This window comes from Leishmania major, chromosome 20, assembly GCF_000002725.2.
Source record: "Leishmania major strain Friedlin complete genome, chromosome 20".
NCBI classification, from domain to species: Eukaryota; Euglenozoa; class Kinetoplastea; order Trypanosomatida; family Trypanosomatidae; genus Leishmania; species Leishmania major.
This window is the reverse complement of record NC_007261.2, coordinates 182,207-205,828: the sequence shown is the minus strand read 5'-3', so window position 1 is coordinate 205,828 and position 23,622 is coordinate 182,207. Positions and strand designations below refer to the sequence as shown.

At 61.6% G+C, this 23,622-nt stretch overlaps 8 protein-coding genes across 8 annotated transcripts; all 8 read right to left on the bottom strand.

Moving 5' to 3' along the window:
* Positions 1–1,844: 1,844 nt before the first annotated feature.
* LMJF_20_0570 (hypothetical protein) lies at positions 1,845–3,485 on the bottom strand (the record flags this gene model as incomplete). Its single annotated transcript, XM_001682763.1, has 1 exon — positions 1,845–3,485. The coding sequence occupies one exon, from the start codon at positions 3,483–3,485 to the stop codon at positions 1,845–1,847; it is 1,641 nt and encodes a 546-aa protein (XP_001682815.1).
* A 2,412-nt stretch (positions 3,486–5,897) lies between these two features.
* Positions 5,898–7,679, bottom strand: LMJF_20_0560 (putative cytidine triphosphate synthase; the record flags this gene model as incomplete). The annotated part of the gene is made up of 1 exon (XM_001682762.1): positions 5,898–7,679. One exon carries the CDS (start codon positions 7,677–7,679, stop codon positions 5,898–5,900), a length of 1,782 nt encoding a protein of 593 aa, XP_001682814.1.
* A 1,319-nt stretch (positions 7,680–8,998) lies between these two features.
* On the bottom strand, positions 8,999–10,636 carry LMJF_20_0550 (chaperone protein DNAJ-like protein; the record flags this gene model as incomplete). Its single annotated transcript, XM_001682761.1, has 1 exon — positions 8,999–10,636. The coding sequence occupies one exon, from the start codon at positions 10,634–10,636 to the stop codon at positions 8,999–9,001; it is 1,638 nt and encodes a 545-aa protein (XP_001682813.1).
* Positions 10,637–11,668: 1,032 nt separating this feature from the next.
* Positions 11,669–12,367, bottom strand: LMJF_20_0540 (conserved hypothetical protein; the record flags this gene model as incomplete). The annotated part of the gene is made up of 1 exon (XM_001682760.1): positions 11,669–12,367. One exon carries the CDS (start codon positions 12,365–12,367, stop codon positions 11,669–11,671), a length of 699 nt encoding a protein of 232 aa, XP_001682812.1.
* A 924-nt stretch (positions 12,368–13,291) lies between these two features.
* On the bottom strand, positions 13,292–13,726 carry LMJF_20_0530 (conserved hypothetical protein; the record flags this gene model as incomplete). The annotated part of the gene is made up of 1 exon (XM_001682759.1): positions 13,292–13,726. One exon carries the CDS (start codon positions 13,724–13,726, stop codon positions 13,292–13,294), a length of 435 nt encoding a protein of 144 aa, XP_001682811.1.
* A 908-nt stretch (positions 13,727–14,634) lies between these two features.
* On the bottom strand, positions 14,635–17,517 carry LMJF_20_0520 (conserved hypothetical protein; the record flags this gene model as incomplete). Its single annotated transcript, XM_001682758.1, has 1 exon — positions 14,635–17,517. The coding sequence occupies one exon, from the start codon at positions 17,515–17,517 to the stop codon at positions 14,635–14,637; it is 2,883 nt and encodes a 960-aa protein (XP_001682810.1).
* A 945-nt stretch (positions 17,518–18,462) lies between these two features.
* Positions 18,463–19,752, bottom strand: LMJF_20_0510 (conserved hypothetical protein; the record flags this gene model as incomplete). Its single annotated transcript, XM_001682757.1, has 1 exon — positions 18,463–19,752. One exon carries the CDS (start codon positions 19,750–19,752, stop codon positions 18,463–18,465), a length of 1,290 nt encoding a protein of 429 aa, XP_001682809.1.
* Positions 19,753–21,163: 1,411 nt separating this feature from the next.
* LMJF_20_0500 (conserved hypothetical protein) lies at positions 21,164–22,822 on the bottom strand (the record flags this gene model as incomplete). The annotated part of the gene is made up of 1 exon (XM_001682756.1): positions 21,164–22,822. The coding sequence occupies one exon, from the start codon at positions 22,820–22,822 to the stop codon at positions 21,164–21,166; it is 1,659 nt and encodes a 552-aa protein (XP_001682808.1).
* Between the last annotated feature and the right edge of the window lie 800 nt (positions 22,823–23,622).

The window sequence follows — 23,622 nt, the reverse complement described above, 5'->3', positions numbered from 1 at the left end:
CAACAAAAAACACCCAAGGAACTGAAGGCGCACAGGCGGACAGAGATGCGCGCTGGCACTGATAATCCGGACACTCCCCAGCATCCTCCCCTAACGCACACAGAGGCAGGGGGAGAGAGAGGTCGGCCACCCATGCATAACGGGCGAGAACGACAAGAGGGTCGCACGACCTCACCACACAAACAGCAAAAGGTGATTGTGCTCACATAAATGCTTTCCAGGCGGTCATCACGGCGCGAGGGCACCGCTCAGTGTGTCGAATCACGCGGCCCGGCTCACTCACTCTCTGCATGTGGGCAGAAGCCAAGCAGCCCCCCCCCCCTCCCCCACACCTGCCACATGCCAGACCACTTCTGGTGGTGATAGGGCCAAGCACCCGCCACGCAAGAAAGGTGAGAACAATGCATCGCTGATGATGTCGGCGATGAATCGCAGGATGGCATGGCGTCAGAAAGGCCTGCGAGGCGGGGGTAGGTGGGCCAGTCGAGTTGGAGTCGGGTCGTCCTCTCACACGACAGAGCCGGCGCATTGCTGTAACGCGTGTGCCTACGACATGCTTCGCGCCGCACGGATGGGGCACCTGTGACGGGTCCGGGGTAGAGTGAAGTGCAACAAACGTCCCGTCGCAGAGAGCAGAGCTGTTGAAATATATATATATATATATGTACATATTTCTAAGCGTGCAGCAACCAGACGCGAACAGTTGAAGTGTGGGCTTGTGCCTATGGGAGGCCGGGGAAGGGGTGTGCGGCTACGCGCAGAGCAGGGAGACACATGAGCGCGCGGCGCAGTGGCGCCGTGTGGGGTCGGCACGCCGCATCCGCGGCGGCGGACATTCGCATGCCGGCGCACCACGATGCTCTCCCCCTCTAAGGTGAGAGGGGCGGATGAGTATCTTCCGAGTTCATTATCGTATCCATCGACACCAACGCCGCCAGCGCACCTTCGTGAAAGGTTCGGGTTGCGCTGCGTGTCTCATCTTCACGGGCGGCAGTTGAGCGAGGCGGAAGCGAGTGCCGTGCCGTGCCGTTGGGAGTGCGCGCGTGTTGCGGCGATTGCCGCCTCGCCTCCGCGCCGTGCTCTCCCTTCTTGTCCTGGCCCATACCAGTCTTGTCGTTCGCGCTGGCGCCTTACTCTGCGCGTGGCTCGAGAGAAGCAGCTTCCCCTGTGACGGCCGCTGCAAACGCCGGTGACGTGCCCATGAAAAAGGCAAGCGAAGCCCTCGTTACGATGGCGTGGCCCTCATCCGCGCTTGCGCCTTGATTCACAGGCGTGGAGGCGGGGTAGACACAGGGCACAGGCTGGGCCTGTGCTGCTGTTCGACTGAACTTTCAGTTTCGCGGCGCTACTTCCACCCTCCGTGGCGTTGCGGAGCCGCTTGATGCGCCTTCAGAGGCTTGCAGTGGCGTGGCGTGCCTCCACGGTAGTGTTCGGTTGCCCGGTCCGTGGGACGCATTCAAAGACTACAACACTGCCGAAAACCACGGCGGCCTGACCCGCTGAGCGTGAACGGCGCCGCTGCCGTTGCTGCTGCACATCCCACGACCACCCCCATGCAGCGGCTCGCTAATCACCAGCGGCAGCGAAAGGCCCCCGGTCAGCGCGGCAACGCTGGCCGGTGGCTTTGACGGCATAGCGGTGCTGCCTGCGACTACGTCCACGCCTCCGGCAGCGGCAGCAGAGGCAGCAGCGCCACGACCGCGGAAAGAGCCCTGATGCAGCTCGCCAGAGGATGGAGTGATGAAGGTGTCGTCTGCGCCACTATCGCTGCTCTCGGGCCGGCGGCGCGGGGAGGAAACAGAAGAGGCTGCGCCCTCGGTAGTCTCACTCTCCACGTCGACGTACTAAAAAGGCTGATCCTGGCGTTTGGCGGCGCTGCCCGACGCCCCTCGCAGAGTCTTCTCCAGCGATTCCTCTCGAAAGTTCCCTTGGCCACTCAGAGGCGTCGAGGACGCCTTCATGGGTGCCTGGAAGATACTATCACCGCTGCCGCTGCTCGCGCTGTCGTGGAGTGGCTCTCCTGCGTAGACGGCCGCGGACGTTGGGGTGCGCACTCCTCGCTGCCGGACATCCATTTGTGCCGCCCACTTCGCCGCCTCTTCCGCAGTGTAGCGCGCCATCTCCGTCTCCCACGACTCCAACGCCTGCGTGTACGTGCGGTAGCGCATGAGTACCAGCACGCACAAAACAAGCAGGATAAAGGCGGTGCTAGCGAGCATCGACTCCACCTGCAGTCGCCACAGCTTGTTCGTGGCAAGGGTCCACATGATGGAGTCCTTCGCTGGAAGAGTGGACGACGTCTCAAACCGTAAAAGCAGGGCGCACGCAAGTTGCCCAGTGCGTAACAGGCTGCATAGAGCGTACAGTACGCAGAGGAGCAGAATGCGCACCACATACACCATGCCCGCTAGTGGTGCAAGCACCGCTGAAGCAGCGGCGTCGGCAGTGGTAGTGTCTACAGCAGCGCTGCTGACGCTCCCTGCCATACCCAAAACGCTTCCATGCACGGGAGCAGCTGTACTTGGTGCCGTCAGCCACCGACTGGACAGGCTGCCGCCGCTGCCAGCCAGCTTGGCACTCCACGTCCACCACGTGGCCGCCCACGCGGGCACTTGCCGTTGATAAAAACTGAGTGTGGCCGCTACAACAAACATGCTCCAGCTCTCTGTCTGCGCACCCGTGGGAAAGTCCTCGAGCAGTTGTCGACACTCGAGCGGAAACACGTCAAGTGTGAAGCCGCGAGCTAAGTACGGCGCGTTGGCCAGCCGCCACTTCGTTGTGTTTCGAGCGCCCGCTGAGTCTGACGCCATCATCGGCGGATGCCAATCTTCGGCCTTTACCGTTCCATCTCCAAGCAGACACACGTCTTGCGAGCTCCCGCCCACCGTGACGTTTTCGCTCTCACGTGCCACGTGCGGGGAAGCGGCGCTGTGTTGCGAGGTGGTCGTTGCAAGTATGCTCGTGCTGGCAGTGGGCGATGAAGACGGCAAGGGGGTGGAGGAAGCCGAAGGGGGCGGGGCCGCGGCGGCGTGTGGCGGGGCCTTTGCCGTCTGGTGGTCGGCAGTGGCCTCCTGAGGCGCCACGGGGAAAGGTGCTGTGCCTGGCTTCACCGACGACGAAAGATCCGTGATGGTGATGGTGATGGGTGGGCTCTGTTCGTGCATGCAGTTCACGAGGCGCCAGCGGCGCCTCCGCGCTTCTGCGCTGGGAATGGGAATCCACGCGTGCGACTGCAGATCCAATACCGCGGCGTCCGAGTAGATGTACGCCTCGAGGTTCCGCCAGCTGGTCGCGGTCACACCCAGTTGCGCCGATGAGCCGCCATCACCAGGACCACTACCGCTGAGCTGCTGCTGGGTCTCTCTCTCATCGATTTCAGAGGGGAAGTAGTCGTCGCTTACCAGTTCAATGACGTGCGTGCCGCCACCCTCAGCGGCATCCATTGCACGAGTCCGGAGCGCACGCACAGTTGAACCGACGTGCATCCAAGACGGATCTGCGTCCGTCAAACGAAGTGCGATACAGACCGTGAGGGGAGGGAGGGGGGAGGAGTAACGTGAGAATACGAGGTGATCCGCGCACGTGTGCTAACTACACGCTTCAAGCGCCAAAGCAAAGGTGAGCCTGGGGTGCTGGTGTATGTGTCTCTGTTGATGGCCCACTGAAGCTGTCGCCTTTTATCTTCGCCGCCACTACAAGCGAGGGGGAGGGTTTCAAGAAGAGCGAAACACTCAAGTCAACGAAACTTGCGAAGGCTGCTGTATTTCAAAATGGAAGCAACGGAAAGATGGAAAGCGAATAGATGAAGCACAGAGAAAGAGAGCATGCGAGGAGAGCGTTGCTGCGTTGCCTTGTATTCTCTTTCGTTTTCGGGGGGGGGGGAGTCGGAGGGGCAAGGAGAGGGCCTGACTTCACCTGAGCGTGGCACGAGCTGCGCATGCGCCTTCGTATCCCCCCCCAGCCCACAGAGAAAAAGCTGGAGAGCCGAGATATTGTGTTATAGAAGATGCGCCGGCTGTCGTCGACGGCGGACCATCTTGCATCAACCGCACGCCTACCGCGCAGAAGCGAACACCTTTGACGTGGTTCGTGTTGTTCGTATTTGCCTTTGTGTCAGTGAAACCGTTACCGCCGTCTTTAGAGATATTACACGCGCAGATGTAGGAGATGTCAGAGCTTCGCTGCAACACAAGAAACGGATGGAATCCATCCTTGCTTACAGCGCCAAAACTAAAAAGTGAAAACGGAGGTCACCCATCGCGCACCGGTACCCGACCATCACTGCCCGTGCACCCTCTCTCCCCCTCATCTTCTTCTTCCCTTCCTCCATAGATGCAGGACATGGACACGCAGAGGCGCACCAGAGTGGTTTCCTTTTGTTGCCTTGCTGGAGTTGCTCAGCGGTGGGCAGAGCCCTCGTTCGGCGAGTGACTTCTCTGCGTCCCCCTTTCCGTTTTTCGCAACAGTCGTTTTCGTTTGCTGTTGTTGGTGCCATCGCGCCGTCCTTCGGTGCCCGCGGGAACCAGTGAACGCAGCAGGGAGAGAGCGAGAGCAAACCAAAAGTCCATCGCACTCAGAGCGTGGCCAGCGAGACGGAGGCAAGAGAGGAGAGGGAGAGGGAGGGGAGGGGGGGGGGCTGGTGAGTGTGGCGAGGCGAGCAAGAGGCGCACGGATGTCAGCTCAGCACAGCAAAAAAAAGCGAAAAAAGAAACGGCGGCATCAAGACAGCTCCCCTCTTCCGACACCCCGATCGCATCCTCCCTTCCTACGCCGTGCTTCGCAGTTTGCACTGCTGCCGACTCAGCTCACTCCTTTGCGGTGCTGCGGAGGGTGGTGGTGGTGGTGGGGGGGTGGAGTACTCAGGGTCACTCGCAGCGCAAGCCCCTCTTCTGCTACTGACACAGCCACTGGCGGCGCGTCGTTTTCACTTATGCAAAAAGAAACTTCGGCCCTTTCTCTATGTATGTGCGTCAGCCGTATCTTCTTTCTAGTGTGGTTGACGGGAGACGCGGCCCCCTTCCCACGCTGCCATCACCCCCCCCTCCTCCTCCTCCGCCAGCCGTCTTACTACGTCCGTTTCGCCTGTTGAGCGACAGCGATACACACATCCGCTGCGAATAGACAACAGAGAAAGACAAGGTAACCAGGAAAAAAAATGGGGCGACGACAGCACGCCGTCTCCCAGGATGGACTCCATGCTTTCTCCCGCTGCATCCGTTTGCGTGTTCGAGGTGAAAGGGGAGAGAGAGAGGTCTGGCGACACAAAACCACAAGCGCCCTTTCCTGGGGCATCCCCATCACCCTTTTTTTGTGTGTGCCGGCGCCTACGCCGTTCCGACGTGTTTGTGTGTGTGTGTGGGGGGGGACGAAAGCACCAAAGAGACAGACGCCCGCAGCGATCGCGACACACGGGCAGTGGGCCGAGGGCGGGGGGGGGGGACCGCCTGCGCTGCGGCGCGTGACAGACCGCACGCGCGTCGTTCTCAGACACCGCGATTTTCGTTTTCTGTTTGTTTATTCTTTCGTCCGTTGCCCTTGCGGCGTGCGCTCCCTCCGGGAGGAGGAGGAGGAGGGGGAGGAGAGGCTTAACGGCGCGTGCAACGGCCCCGCATCTGTTCGCAGACCACCGATAGGCGTACACAGGAAGCGAGAGAGCTGCACACACACACACACACACACGGCCCTTCACGGAGCGCACCTCGAAGCCCTGCTTCGTCTCTCGCCGTCTGTCCAACATCAGGGTTTTTGCTGGCTCCCTACCCCACGCGGCCGTTCTTCAACCGCACAAAAACAGAGACCGCCATCCACCCCCACCACCAAAGCATGCTCAACAGAAACGCCGCCCCGCCCTGCCCCTGTGCTCTCCCGTCGAGGCTCTACCTGTACGCTTCGCTCGATTAGGCTGAGGCGGGCAGGCGGCGCGCAGTGCACTCCGCGGGCCAATTCACCTCCTTGCCAGCCGCCGCTGCGAAGAAGGCAAGGTACGGCGGCGAGGGGTCGAGTGGGGTGGAGACGAACTCGGGGTGGAACTGCACGGCAAGGAAAAACTTAAGCGACGGATTCTCAATGGCCTCGACGCGCAGGTTCTCGCCGGCGTCGGGGTCTGAGACGGCGGAGATGACGAGACCTTGCTTGCGTAGATGATTCAGGTATTTGCCGTGCGCCTCATAGCGGTGGCGGTGGCGTTCCAGCACAACCTTGGCGCCGGAGTAGATGGTGCTCATGCGCGAGTGCGGCTCCACAATGTGCACTTCACGTGCACCAAGGTGCATGTTGGCACCCATACGCTCTCGGTCGGCGTCCATGATGCGCACCACTTGACGCGTACTGGAGGCGTCGAACTCCTCGCTGTTCGCGTCCTCCCAGCCGAGCTGGCTGCGGGCAAACTCGATGAGGGCGACCTGCATGCCGAGGCAGACGCCAAAGTATGGGATGTTGTGCTCGCGAGCCAGCCGCACCGCGTTCACCTTACCGTCGATGCCACGAACACCGAAGCCGCCAGGGACGAAGATGCCGTCGCACTCGAGCAGCGCTGCCTCTGCCTCCTCGGCGTTTTCGCCCTCCAGCTGCTCGCTCTCGAGGTAGAAGACCTCGACGTTGATGCCGAGGGCAAGCTGGCAGTGCTCGAAGCACTGAAGCACAGAGAAGTACGCGTCCGACCCGCCTGTCACGTACTTGCCGACAAAGGCGATGCGGACCTTCTGGTTGTTTGGGTTCTGCAGAATATCCGAGAACTTCTTGAAGGTTTGATAGGTCGGCGCGTCCGTCGGCGGCATGTTTGGCCGCAGGCGCAACTTGTGCAGGAGCCGATCGATCAAACCCTGATCCACAAACTTGACGGGAATCTGGTAGAGGCAGTTCACGTCGGGGGCACCGATGATGTCCTTGCTCTGAACGCCGCACTGGTCCGACAGTTTCGCTTTCACATCCGCAGCCAAAGGCTGCTCGCTGCGGCACACGAGAAAGTCGGGTTGCAGGCCCAGGGAGAGCAGCGCGCGGCAGCTGTGCTGCGTCGGCTTCGTTTTTTGCGTCCCGCCAAACACCGGCAGGTACGTCGTGTGCACGAGACAGAAGTCCTCTGGCAGAATAGAGTAGCGCAGCCGGCGCAGTGCCTCGACAAAGGGCTGCGATTCCATGTCGCCTACCGTGCCGCCCAGCTCAATCATACAAATCTCCGGCCGCTTGTTTGAGCCGCCCATGGGTGTCTGACAGATCTTGAAGATGTGGTTCACAACCTCGTTCGTGAAGTGCGGGACAAGTTGCACCGTCTTGCCCAAAAAACCTCCGGCGCGCTCCTTCGTTAGCAGCTTCTGGTACATCTTGCCAGTTGTGATGTTGTGGTCGCGGGTCAGGTGCACCGACATCCAGCGCTCGTAGTTGCCGAGGTCGAGGTCCGCCTCACCGCCGTCCTCCAGCACGTAGACCTCACCATGTTCATACGGGCTCATGAGACCTGCGTCAATGTTGATGTAAGGGTCGATCTTGATGCTGCACACACGGTAGCCGGAAGCGTGCAGCAGGGCACCGATGGCACTGGTCGTGACACCCTTGCCGAGGGAGCTACACACGCCACCGCTCACCACAACAAACTTCACCCGTTCCTCACCCTGGTTCTGCGACAACAGCAGCGGCGAAGGGAGGTAGTACGCACTCCCCGACGCGGTCTTGCGCTCCTCCATGATTAACAATGACAAGCCAAAGACGACCTTGCTGGTTCTGTAGCTCAACGGAACACGAGGAGCATGCACGCACAAGCACACACGACGAGAAGCAAAGAATCGACGGCGACAGCGAAACGTCGAGGGACGAGCAACGACAATACGCTAGCACGTCACTCGATGAGCTTGCTTATGTGCCCTCTGTGGTTGTTCAGCTGGTTCCGTTGTATGCGATGGCTGTGAGCGTACAAGAGCGAGAGAGGACTCTCTGGGGTGCAGCAGATGGGGGTTCAGAAGGGAGGGGGTGGGGGAGGGGGCAAGGGGCGGAGATCTGCGGCAAAGCTGCTCGTCGGTCTCAGGAAGAGCCAACGCGAGCTCACGGAAGAAACAACACGAGAATGGTGGGGCACACGAATGCTAGCGCAGAGGACAAGACGCTTATTGGCGTGATTGTGTGCAATGCTGCGCGTGTCCGGCACTGTACGGCGCCATACGCATCGCGAGCGTCTTGGAACGGCCGTCACTTTGTTTGTTTGTTTGTTTGTTTTGCTATTATTCGTTCCGCTGCCGTTACAGTTTTTGGGTCACTGCGCATGCATCTCTTCTCACATACCGCTGCGTGCCGGGTTTGTTTGGTTCCGTCGCGCTGTGCTGCGGGACTCGGGAGCGCGGGCGGTGGTGGTGGTGGTGAGGATGGTGGGGAGGGACACTTTTGCTTTTCGGCCTTCCCTTGCCCTTCTGGCTGAGCTTCTGGGGTTGTGCGTTGGCTGGTGTGCTCGGCTGCGTGAGGTCGTCGAATGAAGAAGACGGGGACGGCGGCAACAGCGAATACAACAAGCACGCACAGACACCCTACGATGCCCTTGTCGCCGACGATGGACGCACGGCTGGAAAATGGAGTCTGATAAGCCAACCGCCCAAGACCCCGCAGGACAAACCGTTCGCGACCCTCTTTTGGGCCGGGAGGGGGTGGGGTGGGGAGGGGGAGGCTGCAGCCATCCCTCCGCATGGGTCCAGCGCCGTTTCCCAACTGTTGTCGTCTCTCTCTCTCTCTGTGTGTGTGTGTGTGTGTGTGTGTGTGTACGTGTGTGTGTCTCCCTCGCCTGGCGATGGCATCCATCCAAGCAGCCCCACTTTCGCCGCCTTTTTCAACGACGCGCCCCATCATCATGCTCGCAGTGCTCATTCCTGCGGTCACTGGGCTTTGCGCGGCGGCAGCTCCGACCTTGGCACCTTCCCCGCACAGGCACACAGGCATAGATGAGCACATGCATCCATGCCATCTGCACCCCTCCACGGCGATCCGTGAAACACGCAAATGCGCACGATCGTGCGTGTTATCAGTCTGCATGAAACCAGTGCTTGTACGAAGATTTGAGGGCGGCGCAACTTGCCATCAGCTGCTCGCGGGAGACCGTGCCTGCCGATGATGATAGCGTCTGCTGTTGCGAGGCTTCAGCACCAAAAGTGCGCGGCCGACCCACGGCCTCCACCTCTGCTGCTGTGGCAGACGGATAGCTGTGGTGCGCCTCGTACAGCTGCAGTGCTGCCTTCTGCCGTCCAGACAGCGCATCTCCCTTTGGGATCATCACCAGGGCATGATAGAGGATTGTGTGCGGAGCTGCCGCCGCTGCAGAGGCGCGATTCGTGGCGTCCGGTACCCCATACACATTCAGCGGGAGAACCTCACCGCTTCGCACGCACGGCGGCACATGCACTGTGCCGAACCCATTCAGTGTCGGTACCTTGACACGACCGCCGAGTAGTGCTACTGAGAGAGGCAGTGGCAGCATCGCATGCAGCTCGTGGCTCCTCTCGGGACTGCGGTAGAAATAGCGGTGCTCACTCACCAGCACAGTGAGGAGCAGGTCACCAGCATGGCCACCACGCACCCCGTCATGTCCCTGGTGGCGAAGGCGGAAGAGGGAGTTGGACAGGGTACCGGCGGGCACGCTGACCGGCACTTGCACCGCCTGGTGGAGCTGCACACCACGGCCATCACACGCGCGGCACGGCGGCGCCGGCACGGTCCCCTCGCCACCGCAGTAGAGGCAGCGGCGTTCAATGTGGTAGGTGGCGCTTGGCATGTGCGCAGAGCCGCGACCCAGGCACTGCGGGCACTTCCGCGGTGTCCGCAGCTGCTGCCGACCCGAGGCTCGACATGTGGCGCAGCGAACATTTTTGTGTATTGCCACCTCCACTTCACAGCCTGCTAGACTCTGCTCGAGGGTGACGCGCAGCAGGTGCGTGATGTCGGTGCCGTTCAGCGCCCCTGCTGCGTCCGCTGCCTTGTAGGCGGTGGCGCTTGACGAGGTGGTACCACCGGCGCTCTCGCCGACGCCGGTGGCGTTTCGGAAGGCATCGCCGAGTGCCTCGGCCGTCGGTACTTCGCTGCGGCCGGAGGGCCCAGAGCACGAAGCTGAGCCGCCAGCCTTTCCCGTGGGCAAGCAGCCACCAACACCGCTGCGGGTGCTCTCGCGGTCAATGGCGTGGTCCACGTACGTGAACTGCTGGTGCTCCGGATTGAAGTTGGCGGCCACCTGACCGCCGTCGCAGAGGACATGTAGTCGAGCGTCGTTGGAGGCGTAGTAATGACTTGCGTAGTTCGTGCGGAAGCGGTCGTCCTGCAGGTGGGTGTATGCATTCTTCAGCTCTGAAAGTCGCTTCTTGTCCGCTGGGTCGTTCACGGGGTCCGTTAGCGCTTCGACGCGTCGCAGCAGTGCCTGCCGCAGTTCAGTGGTGCTGCGGCGCACAAGGCGCGCCTCCGTGTCTTTGGCGAAGCCCAGCTTGTTATAGAGAGACTCCTGTGGCCGGTCGTGGCCGCGTTGGATTACTTGGAAGCAGCGACGCTGATAGAGTAGAGTGTGCCAAGGCACCCAGGGCCCCGTCGTGCGCACATGTGGGCCAACGCGGACACTCGCGCTACCACTGCTGCGCCGGTTGCCACCGCACCACCGAACACTCCTTGGCGCGAGCATAGCTTGTGAAGATGGCCAGAGATACCAAAGGAAGAGAACAAGGAGAAGGGAGAAGCGGGGACGTGAGCAGGTGCTGCTGACGGTGGGCTCTGCTGTCTGGGTGCGCGTGAGGGGCGGTGACGAGCACGATGGAGCGCGACGGCACCGTGACAGCTACGACTCTGTTGCTCGTACTACCCCCTCCTGTCACGCCGTGTGCTGCCTAGACAGATAGAGGGGGGACGGGAGGGGCAGGAATCAAACAATGTGATCGTCGGGGTCAGCCCCTGGTTCGCTGCCAACACAAACGCGTGAAGTGAGCCGCAAAGATGAGAGCGCGCGTCGGATGTGTGGAGACAGGGAGATGTGAAGCGAGAATAACAGAAAGAGGAGCGTGAGAGGAAGAGAAACAGCAGCGGCGTTGGAAGGTGCAGCGACATCGGTTTCTTCCAGTTTTGCGTGTTTGCCTCGCCTCCGGGGGGCGTGCATGGCGTTCGTGTGGGACCACGTCCACAACGTCAGCCGCCCTTCCGCTACTCCCAGCCGGCTTCTCGGCGAACACACTTCGGGGCAGCAAGGCGACAGGGAGGAAGAACGATATCCGAGGCTGCCACTCGTCCACGGAGTACTAGTAACGCCCTCCCTCATCGATTTGGCCGCGGGTTGATGCACAGAAGCTTGCTCCATAACGCCCATTGACATTCAATGGCATGATACGCCTTCACACTTCCCGTGTGTGTATATGGAGGGTGAGGGGGGCGTCTCTCCACCTCTCTCTACCTCTCCCGCTACACTCACGTGGCGCGGCTGAGGCGACGCTTGCACGCTGAAGGGCGTGCATGTTTCTTGGGATACGTGTGGCCGCGCCGCATTCGCAAGCTGTTACGCTGGGAGGAAAAGAACAAGGTGAGGAGCAGCGGCATCCGCGATTACAGATAGTGTGCCCCATCAACTCAACGACGGTTTTTTTTTGCGGGGGAGGAGGGGAGGGGGCACCAATGTCGCACCCGTCAGACCCCCGCCCCCTTACTCTCCCCCTTCCCCAGACCCTCCTTACTCGAGATCGAACTCATCCTCGTCGAGATCCTTCATGGAGCCGAAATCCACGTTCTCGACGCCGTCTTCTTCGGCCTCGCCTCCAAACAGTGCCCAGTCCGCGGACTTCAGACTGTTATCCCAGAGCTGACGGCCCGACAGTTTTGAGGCGGACACCTTCACCGCTTTCTTCTCGCGCTCCGCTCGTTCCTTGGCCTTCGCCGCGTTGTGCTTGCGGCTCCACTCCTCGAAGAGCTCCCGCGTGACGGCGGTGCCGACTCGGATGGTCGGGTCCTCCTCCACTGCGCCGGTGCGCTGTGCCGCCTCAGCTGCCATCACTTCACCGCGGCGCAGCAGGTCCGTCTTCTCCTCTTCCTCGACAGCGCGCGACAGAAAATCCTGCACCTGCTGCAGCGCCAGCACAACGCTGTGCATGCCGATATTCTCCTCGCATATGCTGGCGACTTGCTTGGTGATGGCGCCGACCTGGATGCGGCGTGCCTTGGAGATGCACTCTACCGCAACAACGCACGGTGCCGATTCCGGGTACTCCTCGGTGGGGTAAGTGATGATCACTCTCAGCTGTGGCGGCTCATCCTGCGTGGCGGCTAAGGAGACGCAGTACGACGGCGGGTCGTCCGAGAGGCGCTCGTACGTGTCGTACATACCCTGCACCATCTCCATCTCCATCTCCTGCATTTCAGTCGGTGGTGGCATGGCTAAGGTGAGCGCAGACGATGCGCGCCGTTTCGAATACTCGCTACCCTTCTGTGACCCACAGACGTGCCCTGCGGTGTGCCGTCCAATGTAGCGCGGGCGGGCCGGGAGACGCGCGCGAGCAGTATTGACCTCGACAGAGGCGAGGAGGCCTGTGTCGCCAGCGACGGTCAACGCCCTAACAGAAGCGAGCAGGTGAAGGGGCACGCAAGCGCACGCCCTGTCACGACGTGCACACCGTCCCACTCGCTCCTTTGCTACCTCTTCGGTTTGTCTGTGTGCGTCCCCACGCGTACTCTTCGTGCAAATTCCGGATGCGGTGTGCGCGTCCGTGCGTTGTACGTGTGTGTGTGTGTATGTGATTGACAGCGTCGCAAGCCTGAGATGTGCATACGTATACATATAGGGGGCGGAAGGGTGAGCACATACTTGGCAGAGAAATGGAGCGCGGAACGGGCATCCCCCACGAAGGCCCGCGAACACGCGCTTACGCAGCAGCACGCCGGTGTCAAAGCTCACTAGAAGCGGCGGATGTCGTTCCGTGGCGGCCACTCCGTGACGGTCGACAGTGAGACTTCCCCGGCACACTCCCCCGAGTCCTTCCTCCCTCGTGCATCAAGTTGCGGGAGCGTAGGCACAAGATACTTGTGCCGGCCCTCCTTCACAAGGCAGCGCCACGTCTCCGTGCTGCAGTCGTCGTTCCCTTTCGCTGACTTCACTTTTTTAGGTGCGCGCACGCACGTGTGTTCCTAAGCGCCACGTTCATGTGTGGGCTCGTTAGGGCGTGCCAAAAAGAGGCGTGCGATTCCCCTGCAAGCAGCGACAACAGAAACACCTTCACTGCCCCACTCGTGATCGTGCGTGGCTCAGGCGAGCCTGCCGCCACCGCCACCACCATCATTTTTTCGCGTGTGGGCTCGCGCCTTATTTCATGCGAGCGCGGCCCGTCAGCCACGCCTCATCCCACTTGCTCCGCTCATCCAGGTAGTGCTCAAAGCTACCCTTCGCGGCAGTCACCTCATACTTCAGCTTGGGGTTGCCGGCGGGGATCCACAGCATCATGTTCGCCTCCTCGCTGCGTGCGTACACCTTTAGCCCACCCTTAATGCTCGTCTCCTCGGTGTGCGCGTCCATGACCGTGCCGATGAGCCGCACCGGCCGCGGGTTGTACTCGAAGTTGCACGTGATGGGAGAGCCGATGATCTGCTCCTTGGTGTGCTTCCACGGCTTCATGGAACCTTTCTTAATCGCCTCCATCGCCAACGCGCGCTGAATGCGGGAAATCGGCAGGCGAGAGAAGAAGGCGTTCGCACGGGACACAAAGAAGTGTCGATTGGTGCGCTCGCGTGTGTAGCCCATTCTGCTGCGACCGAGGAGGAGGGGAGGGGAGAGAGAGGACGCGTGGGCGGGCGGGCGCGGTTTGCGGCGGGTCCTTTGTAGGTATCCCTCTGCGTCTGTCTGTGCGTGTGCGTGTGCGTGTGTGCCTGCTTGGGGCTCCCACGATGCGAGCCCTTTACGCCAGACCCGCTTTCCTCCACGAGCGTTGCTTTTGCTGCCGACCTCTTTTTGCGGCGGGGACGCGACAAGAGGAGAAAACACGCGGTGAAGCGTAGAGCTCAAGTACATGTGTGTACATGTGTGTGTGTGTGTGTGTGTGTGTGTGTGTGTACATGTGTGTGTATAGCGGTGGTGCAAAGAGATAGTAGTAAAGGAGCGCACGCGGAGAAGCCGCTCAATACCCATTCAAGGCCGTCGAGAACCGCTCGAACGGCAGCAAGGCTGCCAACTGCTGAAGGGGTTTAAGAGGGGTGCCGCAGCCCCTCCAGTCACTTTTCACTCGCGCATGTCATGGCGCCGTGTGCCACTGGTTGTGGCCCAAGCCCGCCGCGATAATGCAGCGAGCGTCAGCGAGCAGGTTTCTCCCCGTCCTCTCCGATGACGCCGACAGGCCACAAAGGGCGCCTTCTGGCGACCTCATCACGTGGGCCTCGCTCGCACCCAGAGCCGCCTCTCCTGCCTGCGTAGATGATCTGTTTCTTTTTCTCCCGTTGCGCACCTTTGCTCGCCTCCAGTGTGAAGAGCAGAAGAGAGTGAGCCTCGCGAAGGCGCGCACTTGTCGATTGTTGGGGAAGGGCGGCAGATGCAGCAGGACTGAGGGACATGCACCGCCACAGCTCGAGGGTCAACCGCTACCCGTCACACTTGGAGTGGGTGAGATGGGTGGGGGCCCACGCACAAAATGATCTCCAGCCTTCTCGCACCGCGCTTTACACGAGCGTCGTATATACGCCGACCACGCGCGTGTCGTCTCTGAAAGTGCCTTTCCATACATCACCGTTGGCAAAGGCCAGCGAGCCCTGACCGCTCATCTTTCCGGCCACCCAGTCCCCCTCGTACACGTAGTGCCCCATGTGCGAGTCGTAAGTACCGTGGCCGTCGAAGAGCCCCTTCGCAAAGCCGCCGCGGTACACGTCTCCGTTTGCAATGATCAGCAGCCCCTCCCCGTGCGGCAAGCCAGCTTCAAATCGACCGATGTAGGAGTGCCCGTCCTCGGCGAAGCGGTAGTAGCCGAAGCCGTGAAGTTGAAAGTTGCAGACGTGCCCAACGTAGGTGTCGTCGTTGCGGAAGCGGATACGGCACTCACCAGTGCCAGCCTTCGAGGCGGGGGCCGAGGAAGAGGAGGTGGCATGGGCAGGGGTGTGTTTTATCAGCTCTCCCGATGTGCCGGCGGGCGAGCGAGCGCATCCTCTCCGGCGCGCGGGAGCGCCAAGCCACTCGATGTAGTCGCCCTGACCCAGCTGAAGGACATACGGTGCACGTACGCGACCCTCCTCGAGCGCACCGACGAAGAGCGCCTTGTTGTCCAGCTCCATGACGGCGTTGCCAGTCAGTGTGGTCGTGCCGGCTGCGGTGCGCGACGTGTGCGAAGCCGTGGACGGGAGTGCGCCGTTGTCACGCGACAAGGTGGCCGTAGGGCCCGTGCCGGGCGCCGGTAAGCTGCCGGCGGGCTTCCCGGAGGCGAAAGTGACCGCGCCTTTGCTGTGCCGCGTTTGCACAATGGCGGGGCCGACGAGCTGGTCGTCGTGCCAGCCGCCCTGCACCGCCGTGCTTGGCAGCGACAGCACCCCAGCGCCGTCTCGCTTGTCCTCACTCCAGGTGCCGTGGAAGAAGTGCTCGTGGGCCGCGTCGTAGTACTGCGTGCCAGTGCCATCGCGCTTGGCTGCCAGGATAACAGGTGTGGTGGGCCGTGCTGCTGAAGAGCTGAGCGCTCGAGGAGGCTGGTTCTCGATCGCGGCGGCACGGTCGTTCAGGACTGCCTGGCGGGTAAAGCTGCGGCTCGGGCGGTAGGTGATGAGCTCACCCTCGTATAGGTGTGGCAACGCATAGGCAAGGCGCCCCTCGCGGCGCTGAGCGGTTGCCGCGCCAGTCGAGGTAGGCGCGACGGTCAGGGCGCCACGCGGCGCTCCCACGGAGGCACCACCGCTCTCTTTCTTCGCCTCTGCCCGGGGGCCCGGCTCCCTTGCCACCGGCGACGCAGCTGGAGGTCCTGCAGCGGTCGGCGCCACCCGGCCAACTTGATGGGCGCGGTAGTCAGGCGGTGTGAGTGGCGCACGCGCTTCACTACCCGATTTGCTAGGTTTGCCCTCGGCGGGGATGCAGACACTCTCTGGTCGGGGGGCCGCGGCGACGAGCTGCGCGGCGATACGAGAGGCGTACGTGAACGAGTCTGCTACAGCAGACTGCGCTGCCTCCTGCAGTTGCCGCTGTTTCGACAAGTACTCGTTCACGTCCTGTACACGCAGCTCAGCCGCGGCAGACGCGTCCATGGCGGCGCGCCGCTGCGCCTGCTCACGTGTAGTCCGTTCGATCTCTTCCAAGCGTGCGCGCTCGGCGGCGGCGCGTGCCTGCGCTAGACGCGCGCGCTCCTCCGCCTCCGCCTGCTCCACCGCCAGCGCACGGCGTCGGGACTCCAGTGCCGCCATCTCTTGCTGCATGGCGGCGATTTTCTCGCGATGAAGAAGTGCTGCGGCTCTCGCGAGCTCTCTCTCCTGGATGGTCGGTGCTGCTACATTGACCAGTGGTGCGGTGTTGATGTTCTCCAGTGACTGGGCCTGCTTTAGCACCAGCGCGTGCAACGCGTCCTCGGGGTCGGTAGAGGCAAAGGCGGCTGCTGGAGCCTGGGTGTGCATGGGCGAGTGGCGCTGTGTCGCGTCCGGCGTGCGCGGCAGCATCTCGTTCTCCTTCGCATGTAGCGCGCCTTCCGCGCTCGAGGACTCGCACTGCTTGTTCGTCGGCATCGTGGACGATATAGTGTATGCATACGGATCATTGACAACTACCGAGAGCGTCTCCGTCGTCGCCGCCGTTGGGCCCCTGGCAGTCGAGGCTGGTTGCTGCTGCTGCGCTTCTGCTGGCGATGCCGGGTCGTGCTGGCGGGCCCGCCAAGCAGCGAGTCGGTCCTGCAATGTTGGCCTGTGGTGCTCTCTCTCGGCTATCGCACTCGGCGCAGCAGAGGTGCGCTGCGCCTCTGCTTCACGTGCCCGCTGCACTGCTGCGTGCACTCGTTCTCTTGCAACCGCCTGTAGCGCTGCGGCAGGGTGGGTGGATGGCCCTGCAACGTGTGGAGCCGCCGTCTCGGAGGGGGGATCGCCAAGAGAGCGAGCCTCCGCCGACGTTGATTGCCCCGCGACGGCTGAAAGCAGCTGAGGTGTTGAGCTGAGTGAGCCGGTGACGCCGATATCGAGCTTGCCGCGAGCGTCCATGCTTTTCTCTTGATGCACGCGCGCTTTGGTGAGCCCGTTGCCCGCTGCCTCTGGTATCGCCTCAACACCTTCATCGGCGACGATACTGGAGTAGATGGCTCGCATCACCTCACCCTCGCCCAGCGGCTCCGTGCGGCCATCGCGGTGCACAACCGGGAGCACCCACACAGACTTGCGCGTCACCGCATTGAAAAAGAAAACGGTGTTGTGGTGCGCCTTCGACACGCTGTAACGCCACACGTGCTCGCTATCATCGGGCAACCGCGGCGATTTCGACTCCCCATCGGCGCCGCAGAGAAAGTCCGGCACGTAGTAGTCCCTGTGCTTGCGGCGGAGGTGCACGTACGTGGTGGGGCCTACCAGTATCTTGTTTGGAACGCTGGGCATCGGCGTTGCGTGTGTGCGAGGCCGGGAGAGGAGGTGTGGGAGGCGGTCGTTCAAGACGCACACGCGTGTGCATGTATCTGTCTATGCGTATGTGCAAGTATCTTCTAAGGGCACCAGAAAAACAAGAAGGCGAGAGAGATGATAAGGGTGCGGTGTTTATGTGGGTGTGGGTGTGCTGCCCTGCGTCTTTCCTGCCGCTCCCCATCGCTCCCCACTCCACGTGCGTATAGACCTAGGCGATCCGGAGGAGCGAAGGGGAGGCAGCCGGCGGAGAGCGTGACACTCGCCGCTGACGCTGACCTTTCCTTTCTTTCCCTTTGGAGTGGAGCGGAGGGGGTAGCGGGGCTCTTGCGTGGAGTGTTGGCGTTCTGGAGCTGCTGTATATATGTGTGTGTGTGTGTGTGTATTGTGCTGAGGGTACAGCACGCACAAACACTCCAGTGGCAACGATCAACGAGGCGGGTGGACGGGGGGAGGAGAAGAAGAGCTGTCGTTCACATCTACGAAGAAAGTAAGCGAACCGAAAAACAAGATGATGCCCTTGTCATGAATGCGATGGCGCACACCAGCCCACGCAGCGCCCCAATTCGCGCTTGTGCACTGCCCACACACACACACACACACACACACACACGATACACATCCCGTTTCTTGTTTTCCTGGCTGTGCGCAGCGGGCGTTGCCACAGCGCAGCTCTCGCACACGGCGAGGCTTCGCTCTTGTTCGCCTGTTGCAGACATTTCGTTCCGTTCTGTTAGTTAGAGTGTAGATACGGTGAGCGAGACGCGCACAGACACACACACACACTCAACACTCACAGATGCAGCGAAGGGACGAGAGCGAGAAAACAAAAAAAGTTTCGTCGCCAAGGTGGACTGCATGTGCGAGGCAACGCGCCCACGCACATGCAGCACTGCGCACATCGCGCAAATCGCCTGCAAGCGATTACATAGGGCCGTGCCGCTTCGACGACCACCGCGCCACCTGTGTCCCGAGCAGCTTTCGGTACGTGCTTGGAAAGTCGGGGACGCCAGACTTCATATCTAGCTTGAGGAACATGCCGGAGAACTTGCGGACAAAACGCTCCCGCTCCTGCGCGCGTGCCGCCTCTGGCTGCTCCATTTTGAACTTCGCCAGTCGCTCGTAGTAGACGGCCTGTTCCGAGAGCTGCTTCTTCTCGTTTTCCTGAAGCGGGCGGGTGTAGGAGAGACCGAGGTCTCGAGCCACCTCAGAGCGGGAGCGGCCCGTCTCAACGCAGCCGTTGAGGCCGCGAGGGTCAAGCACGTCTGCAAGCTGCGTGCTGATCGCCAGCCCCGCGTTCCAGTCGTACCGCCAGTAGGAGCCCTGCCTGTACGTCACGAGGTTTGGCGGTTGCAGCACGTCCTGAACATCGTGGTCGCGGATTATCTCCCAATACCGTTTGAAGTCCACTTTGCGCAGCCGGCGAAGGGTGTGATTTAGCTTCCGTTCGGTGTTTGCCAGGATCGTCTTCACGATGTTGTTGTGCGGGTTCGTCAGCAAATGGTTACGCAGGACGCGCACCTTCAGTGCCCGCTTCACCGCCAGCACGGCCGGGCTGGTTGTGTCGAAGTCGTGCTCAGCGTACCGCTCCATGTACATTGCCTCCTGTGCAAACTGCTTCTCTTGGATCGTCATCATGCTCATGCTGAAGGCTTTTTTGATGCTGTCGTTGTAGCCCTCCAGCATCTCGGTCGGTACGCTGAAGCGCTGCTCATAGGCGTGGCGACGCGTCGGGTATTTCTTGTACCAGAACGGGAAGCCCTTCGGCTGCCCATCCAGTTGCGTCAGCGCCGTCGAGAGGAGTGGGTGCTGCTGCTCAAACCGCATGACTCGCGTCTCGGGGATGTTCACGCCGTAGAGCATCTGCTCCTGCTTCTTCTTCTGAATGGGGCTGAGATTCGCGAAGATGGCGCCGTGGATGTTCTTGAGCGCGCGCTGCGACGGCATAAACGGCGTCGGCGGCTCTGGGTTCTTGCGCCACGGGTACCAGAGCCAGATGGCCGGGTGCTCCATCTCTTCAATCGCATCCTTTAACCCGCTGTGCGAGCGGCGGTGCACACGGCCGCGACCCTTGACAACGTCACCATCGACCGTTTCAATCTTCACCTTTTCCGCCTTGTTCAGATTCGTTACCTTGGTGAAGTTCGACATGCGCTGCGGGGCCTTGTTCTTGCGGTTGAACACGCGCAGCAGCGTCGAGGTGTACGACAGCATGGTGGTGGCGTCAACGGATCGTGGGTGGGTGAGTGATCTGCAAAGACGATCCAATCGGACGAACTAGCGAAAAGGGCGCTGAGAGGAGTGCTGCCCACACACACGCTAAGAGAGGCTGAGGAGGGAGTCGACGGGGAGGGCGGGAGAGTGGCGTGCGTATTACCTAAGAATACTGCGACAATCACGTTTCCTGGGTCTCGCTCGGCTTTCGAATGCGTTGCGTGTGCGTGCGTGTCAGTGCGACGCGACTGCACGGCGCGCCCGTGTTCTCTACCACCTCTTCGCGGTACCACGAAGCGACGAAACCGACGGCTCCCGCCCTCTCTTGGAAAGTTTTAGCTGGATGTACGGTGTGCAGAGGAGGACAGCAGCAGCAGCAGTCGTGTGTGTGTGCGCGTTGAAGAAATGGACAAGGCAGTGCTCGATGCGTGGTGGAAAGAGGAGCAGGTCAAGCGGGGAGAGAGGAGAAGCAGGTGTGTGTGTGTGTCCGGAGACAGAAACCAGAAAGAGGGACCACAAGAGGGGGCCGTGGACAAGCACGGGGGGGGGGCGTGCCGGTTGGGGGCTGTTGAGGCGACGCTGGGGGCCGTACAGCACTGACCCACCCCCATCTCTGCCGGTGAACACTTTGGCTTGATTCCGTGGCCAACACGAACACACACACACACACACACACACTACCAGTTGCATGATCGAATACACTGTTCAAACGAGCAGCCGGAGAGTGCAGAGAAGATAGCTACAAGCCCTGAGATCACTCCTTCTTCGTTTTTCACGCAGGCCACCGCCTTCGCGTCGCCAAACACGGCTCGGCCGTTTGATGGACGCTTCATCGTATGCATGCTTGTGTGTATGTGTGTGTGTGCGTCTATATGTGGCCTTCGCGCGACTTCGGCAGCTCTGCACACACGCCGAACACCACCACCATTCTCAGGCCAGGCCAGGCCACGCCACGCCTCCGTGGGCGAGGGGAGCGCAGATGTCACAACGCACCCGAGGGACCAGTGCGCGAGCAAGGGATAGACACAGAGAATCGCAAGAGGAAGAGCACGAAGGGTGGCAAGACGTGAGAACACGGAGGACGTGCAACGACAAGCCCGCTCGCATGCGCGCATACCCACGGATGAAGAGAGAAGGCGCGCGAAAGAGAGCCCCCACTCACTCGCCCGCCCCCAAAACACAAGCACTAAAAGAGAGCAGCCAGCGGAAGCGTCGATGGCGCGGCCGCGGCCCTCATACGGACGTGAGGCTGTCGGAGAAGGGGCAAGGAGAAGTGTGCGGGCCGTATGCGGCTGCCATAGATGTGCTCCCGTGCATACACACAAGGGTGCGGGTCCGATCAAGTGCAACGAAGAAGTGTGCGACGCCGCTGCCGCTGCCGCCATCGAGATCAGCTCCCAAGTGTGCGTCTTTACGCACTACAACCCTTGCGCTGGGCACGCAGCTCCGTTGAGCTGACATCTACGCGAAACTCTGTGGCTGGGATGCCGACGAACAAGTGTTGAACGCTCTCCGGGATGCGCAGCGACGACAGCTCCCGCCAGCCTGCAGGATCGCTCATCTTGCGCCCACCTACCACAAAATAGCACCCCCTGCCTGCAATGTCGTGGGTTAGCGCCGCCACCATTGCGGCTTCGGCATCCGCTGGGTCCTCGTTCGTGCTGTAGTGCTTCGGGTCCAGCACGCGCACGGCGGTGTCGATGCCGATAAGGAAGCCGTGACCTGGGAACAGCCTTGCCTTGTCCACAAAGAGAGGCGCCGCAGTCACGGCAACCCGCTCACCGCGGCGCAAGAACTGGTGCACACGGCGCGCCAGGTCATCCATCTCGATGGCGCCCTTATCCACCACCTTCGCAGCAATTTCATACGTCACCTCTACCGACGTCGGTAGAGAGGTCTGCTCCACGTCCTGCTGCTGTCGCTGGCGCAGCACACGCGTGGCCGCCTGCACCAGCTCCGTGTGTCCGTAGTGAAGCGGGTTGAAAGACCCAGGGTAGAGAAGGCGGATCACGTTGCTCGACGCAGCTGGGGCAGCGCTTCGGTCGTACCCGCCCTCTTGCTGATGCTCCATCACCGCCGCCGCGGCGTTTCGAAGCGCCGCCGAGTACGGAGAAATACCGCTACAGTGCAATTCGCCATGTCGGTTCCACAAAGCGCACACGTCTCGCACGCTGCCGTCGGACGCGGCGGCAGAAGCGCCGGCGCCCAGGACGTTCTGCAGTGCCCATCGCACCTCGCCGGATGGATCCAGGCACACCGGCTCCGGAGCCGACTCGGACGGCACCGACCACAGTCGCGCGGCGTCCGTGACGACGGAGAGGCTAGGCGGCGAGCTCGATATGCGCACCTTATCACCGCGAGCGGAGGCGCTCTCTGCAGCGCTGGGCAGCAGAGCTTGAAACACAGAACGTGGGTAGGCGCGCTGACCAGGTGCGTTGGTGTCCCTGCTCACCACCTCCGCGTCGGCGGGGATGCAGGACTCCACTGTGCGCGCAATGGCGTGGAGCACCACCAGCTCCACTTGCTCGTCCTGCTCCGCCCTGCTCAACCAGTCCGGCATGTCCATGTGGTAGTAGCGGACCGCGCCAAGCATGGCAGGGCTGCCGCCGCTTTGGTGGGAGGAGCCCTCCGGTAGACCGACCGATCCGCCCCAGACACACACATGCACCTCGTCCCTGCTGCGCCGTGAGCGGCTCGTCTTGACAGCAGACGTGGCACCAATGCCGAAGAGAAGAGTCGCTGTCTGCTTGGGTAGCGTCGACGCGGGTTCTGGAGGCTGCTGCTGCCGCTGCTGCTCGCGCGCCTCGGCAAAGACGATCGCGCGAGACGTGTGAAAGGCGTGCTGCGCCAGCTGCCGAGCCGCATCAGCACTGACGATATGAAGCGGCAGACCATCTAATGCTCTCTGCGTCGAACCGCGATGGTAGAGAACGTTGGCCTCGAGCAGGGTGCGACTGCACTCGGGCACGCGCGTGAGGCGGCGAATCACGCCGGCGCCTGCACCACAGATGCACAGAGAGAGCCGGATGGGCGAGGTATGGATCGCCTCCACGAGCAGCTCAATCGACATGGTGGCGGTGGCTCACTACAACGGAGAAAACGAAACAGAAAGAGAGCCGCGAGTCCACAAAGGGTGTGCAGACGGAAAAGGTGAAAGAGAACGTCGCGCGGGGGAGGGGGACGGGGGGGGCTCGTCCGGGGAGCAGGTGGGGCGGGGTAAAGCCAAAGCCGAGGGGACAGGACGAAGTCGCACATGCGTCGTCGGCTGTGCCAGTGGTGGATCAGTGCTGCTCTGCGGCGGAGCACAAGCGAGATGAGAGAAGACAAGCGATCGCAAGAAGGCGGCGGGGAGGGTGCGTGGGCGGGGTGGGGAGGAGCCGAGCCTAGAAGAGGTGCCCGTGCAGACAAAGACAGTGTGGGCGTCGTCTCTTGCACGCGGCAAAGGCAGAGGAGGTGGGGAGCGCAGCTGAGCAGCGTCCATCAATAGGTGCTGATGCCCACATACACACATTCAGACTCACGACCCAAAAAAAATGGGCCAATGATTACTGCCGCCGTAGCGACAACTTCTTGGCAACGTGTGCGTGAGCGAGGGAGCATGCGCAGGCGGGGAGGAGTGAAAGAGAGCAGCAGCAACAGACACGCCACCTGCGCATCGTGACCAAGTTGCTGTTCTTGTTCGCGCTCCTGTTTATGGCTCTTACACATGTCGAAGCCCCCCCCACCGCCATGGGATCTGATGGAGACACAGGCCAGTAACGCGAGAGAAGGGGAGGGCCAAGGAAAAAACCCGCTTGCTGTGTGCAATTCGCGTACCAGCAAACGCGTCATCGCGTGGAGTGCTCCGTCGGCTGCGCGCGGCATGTGTAG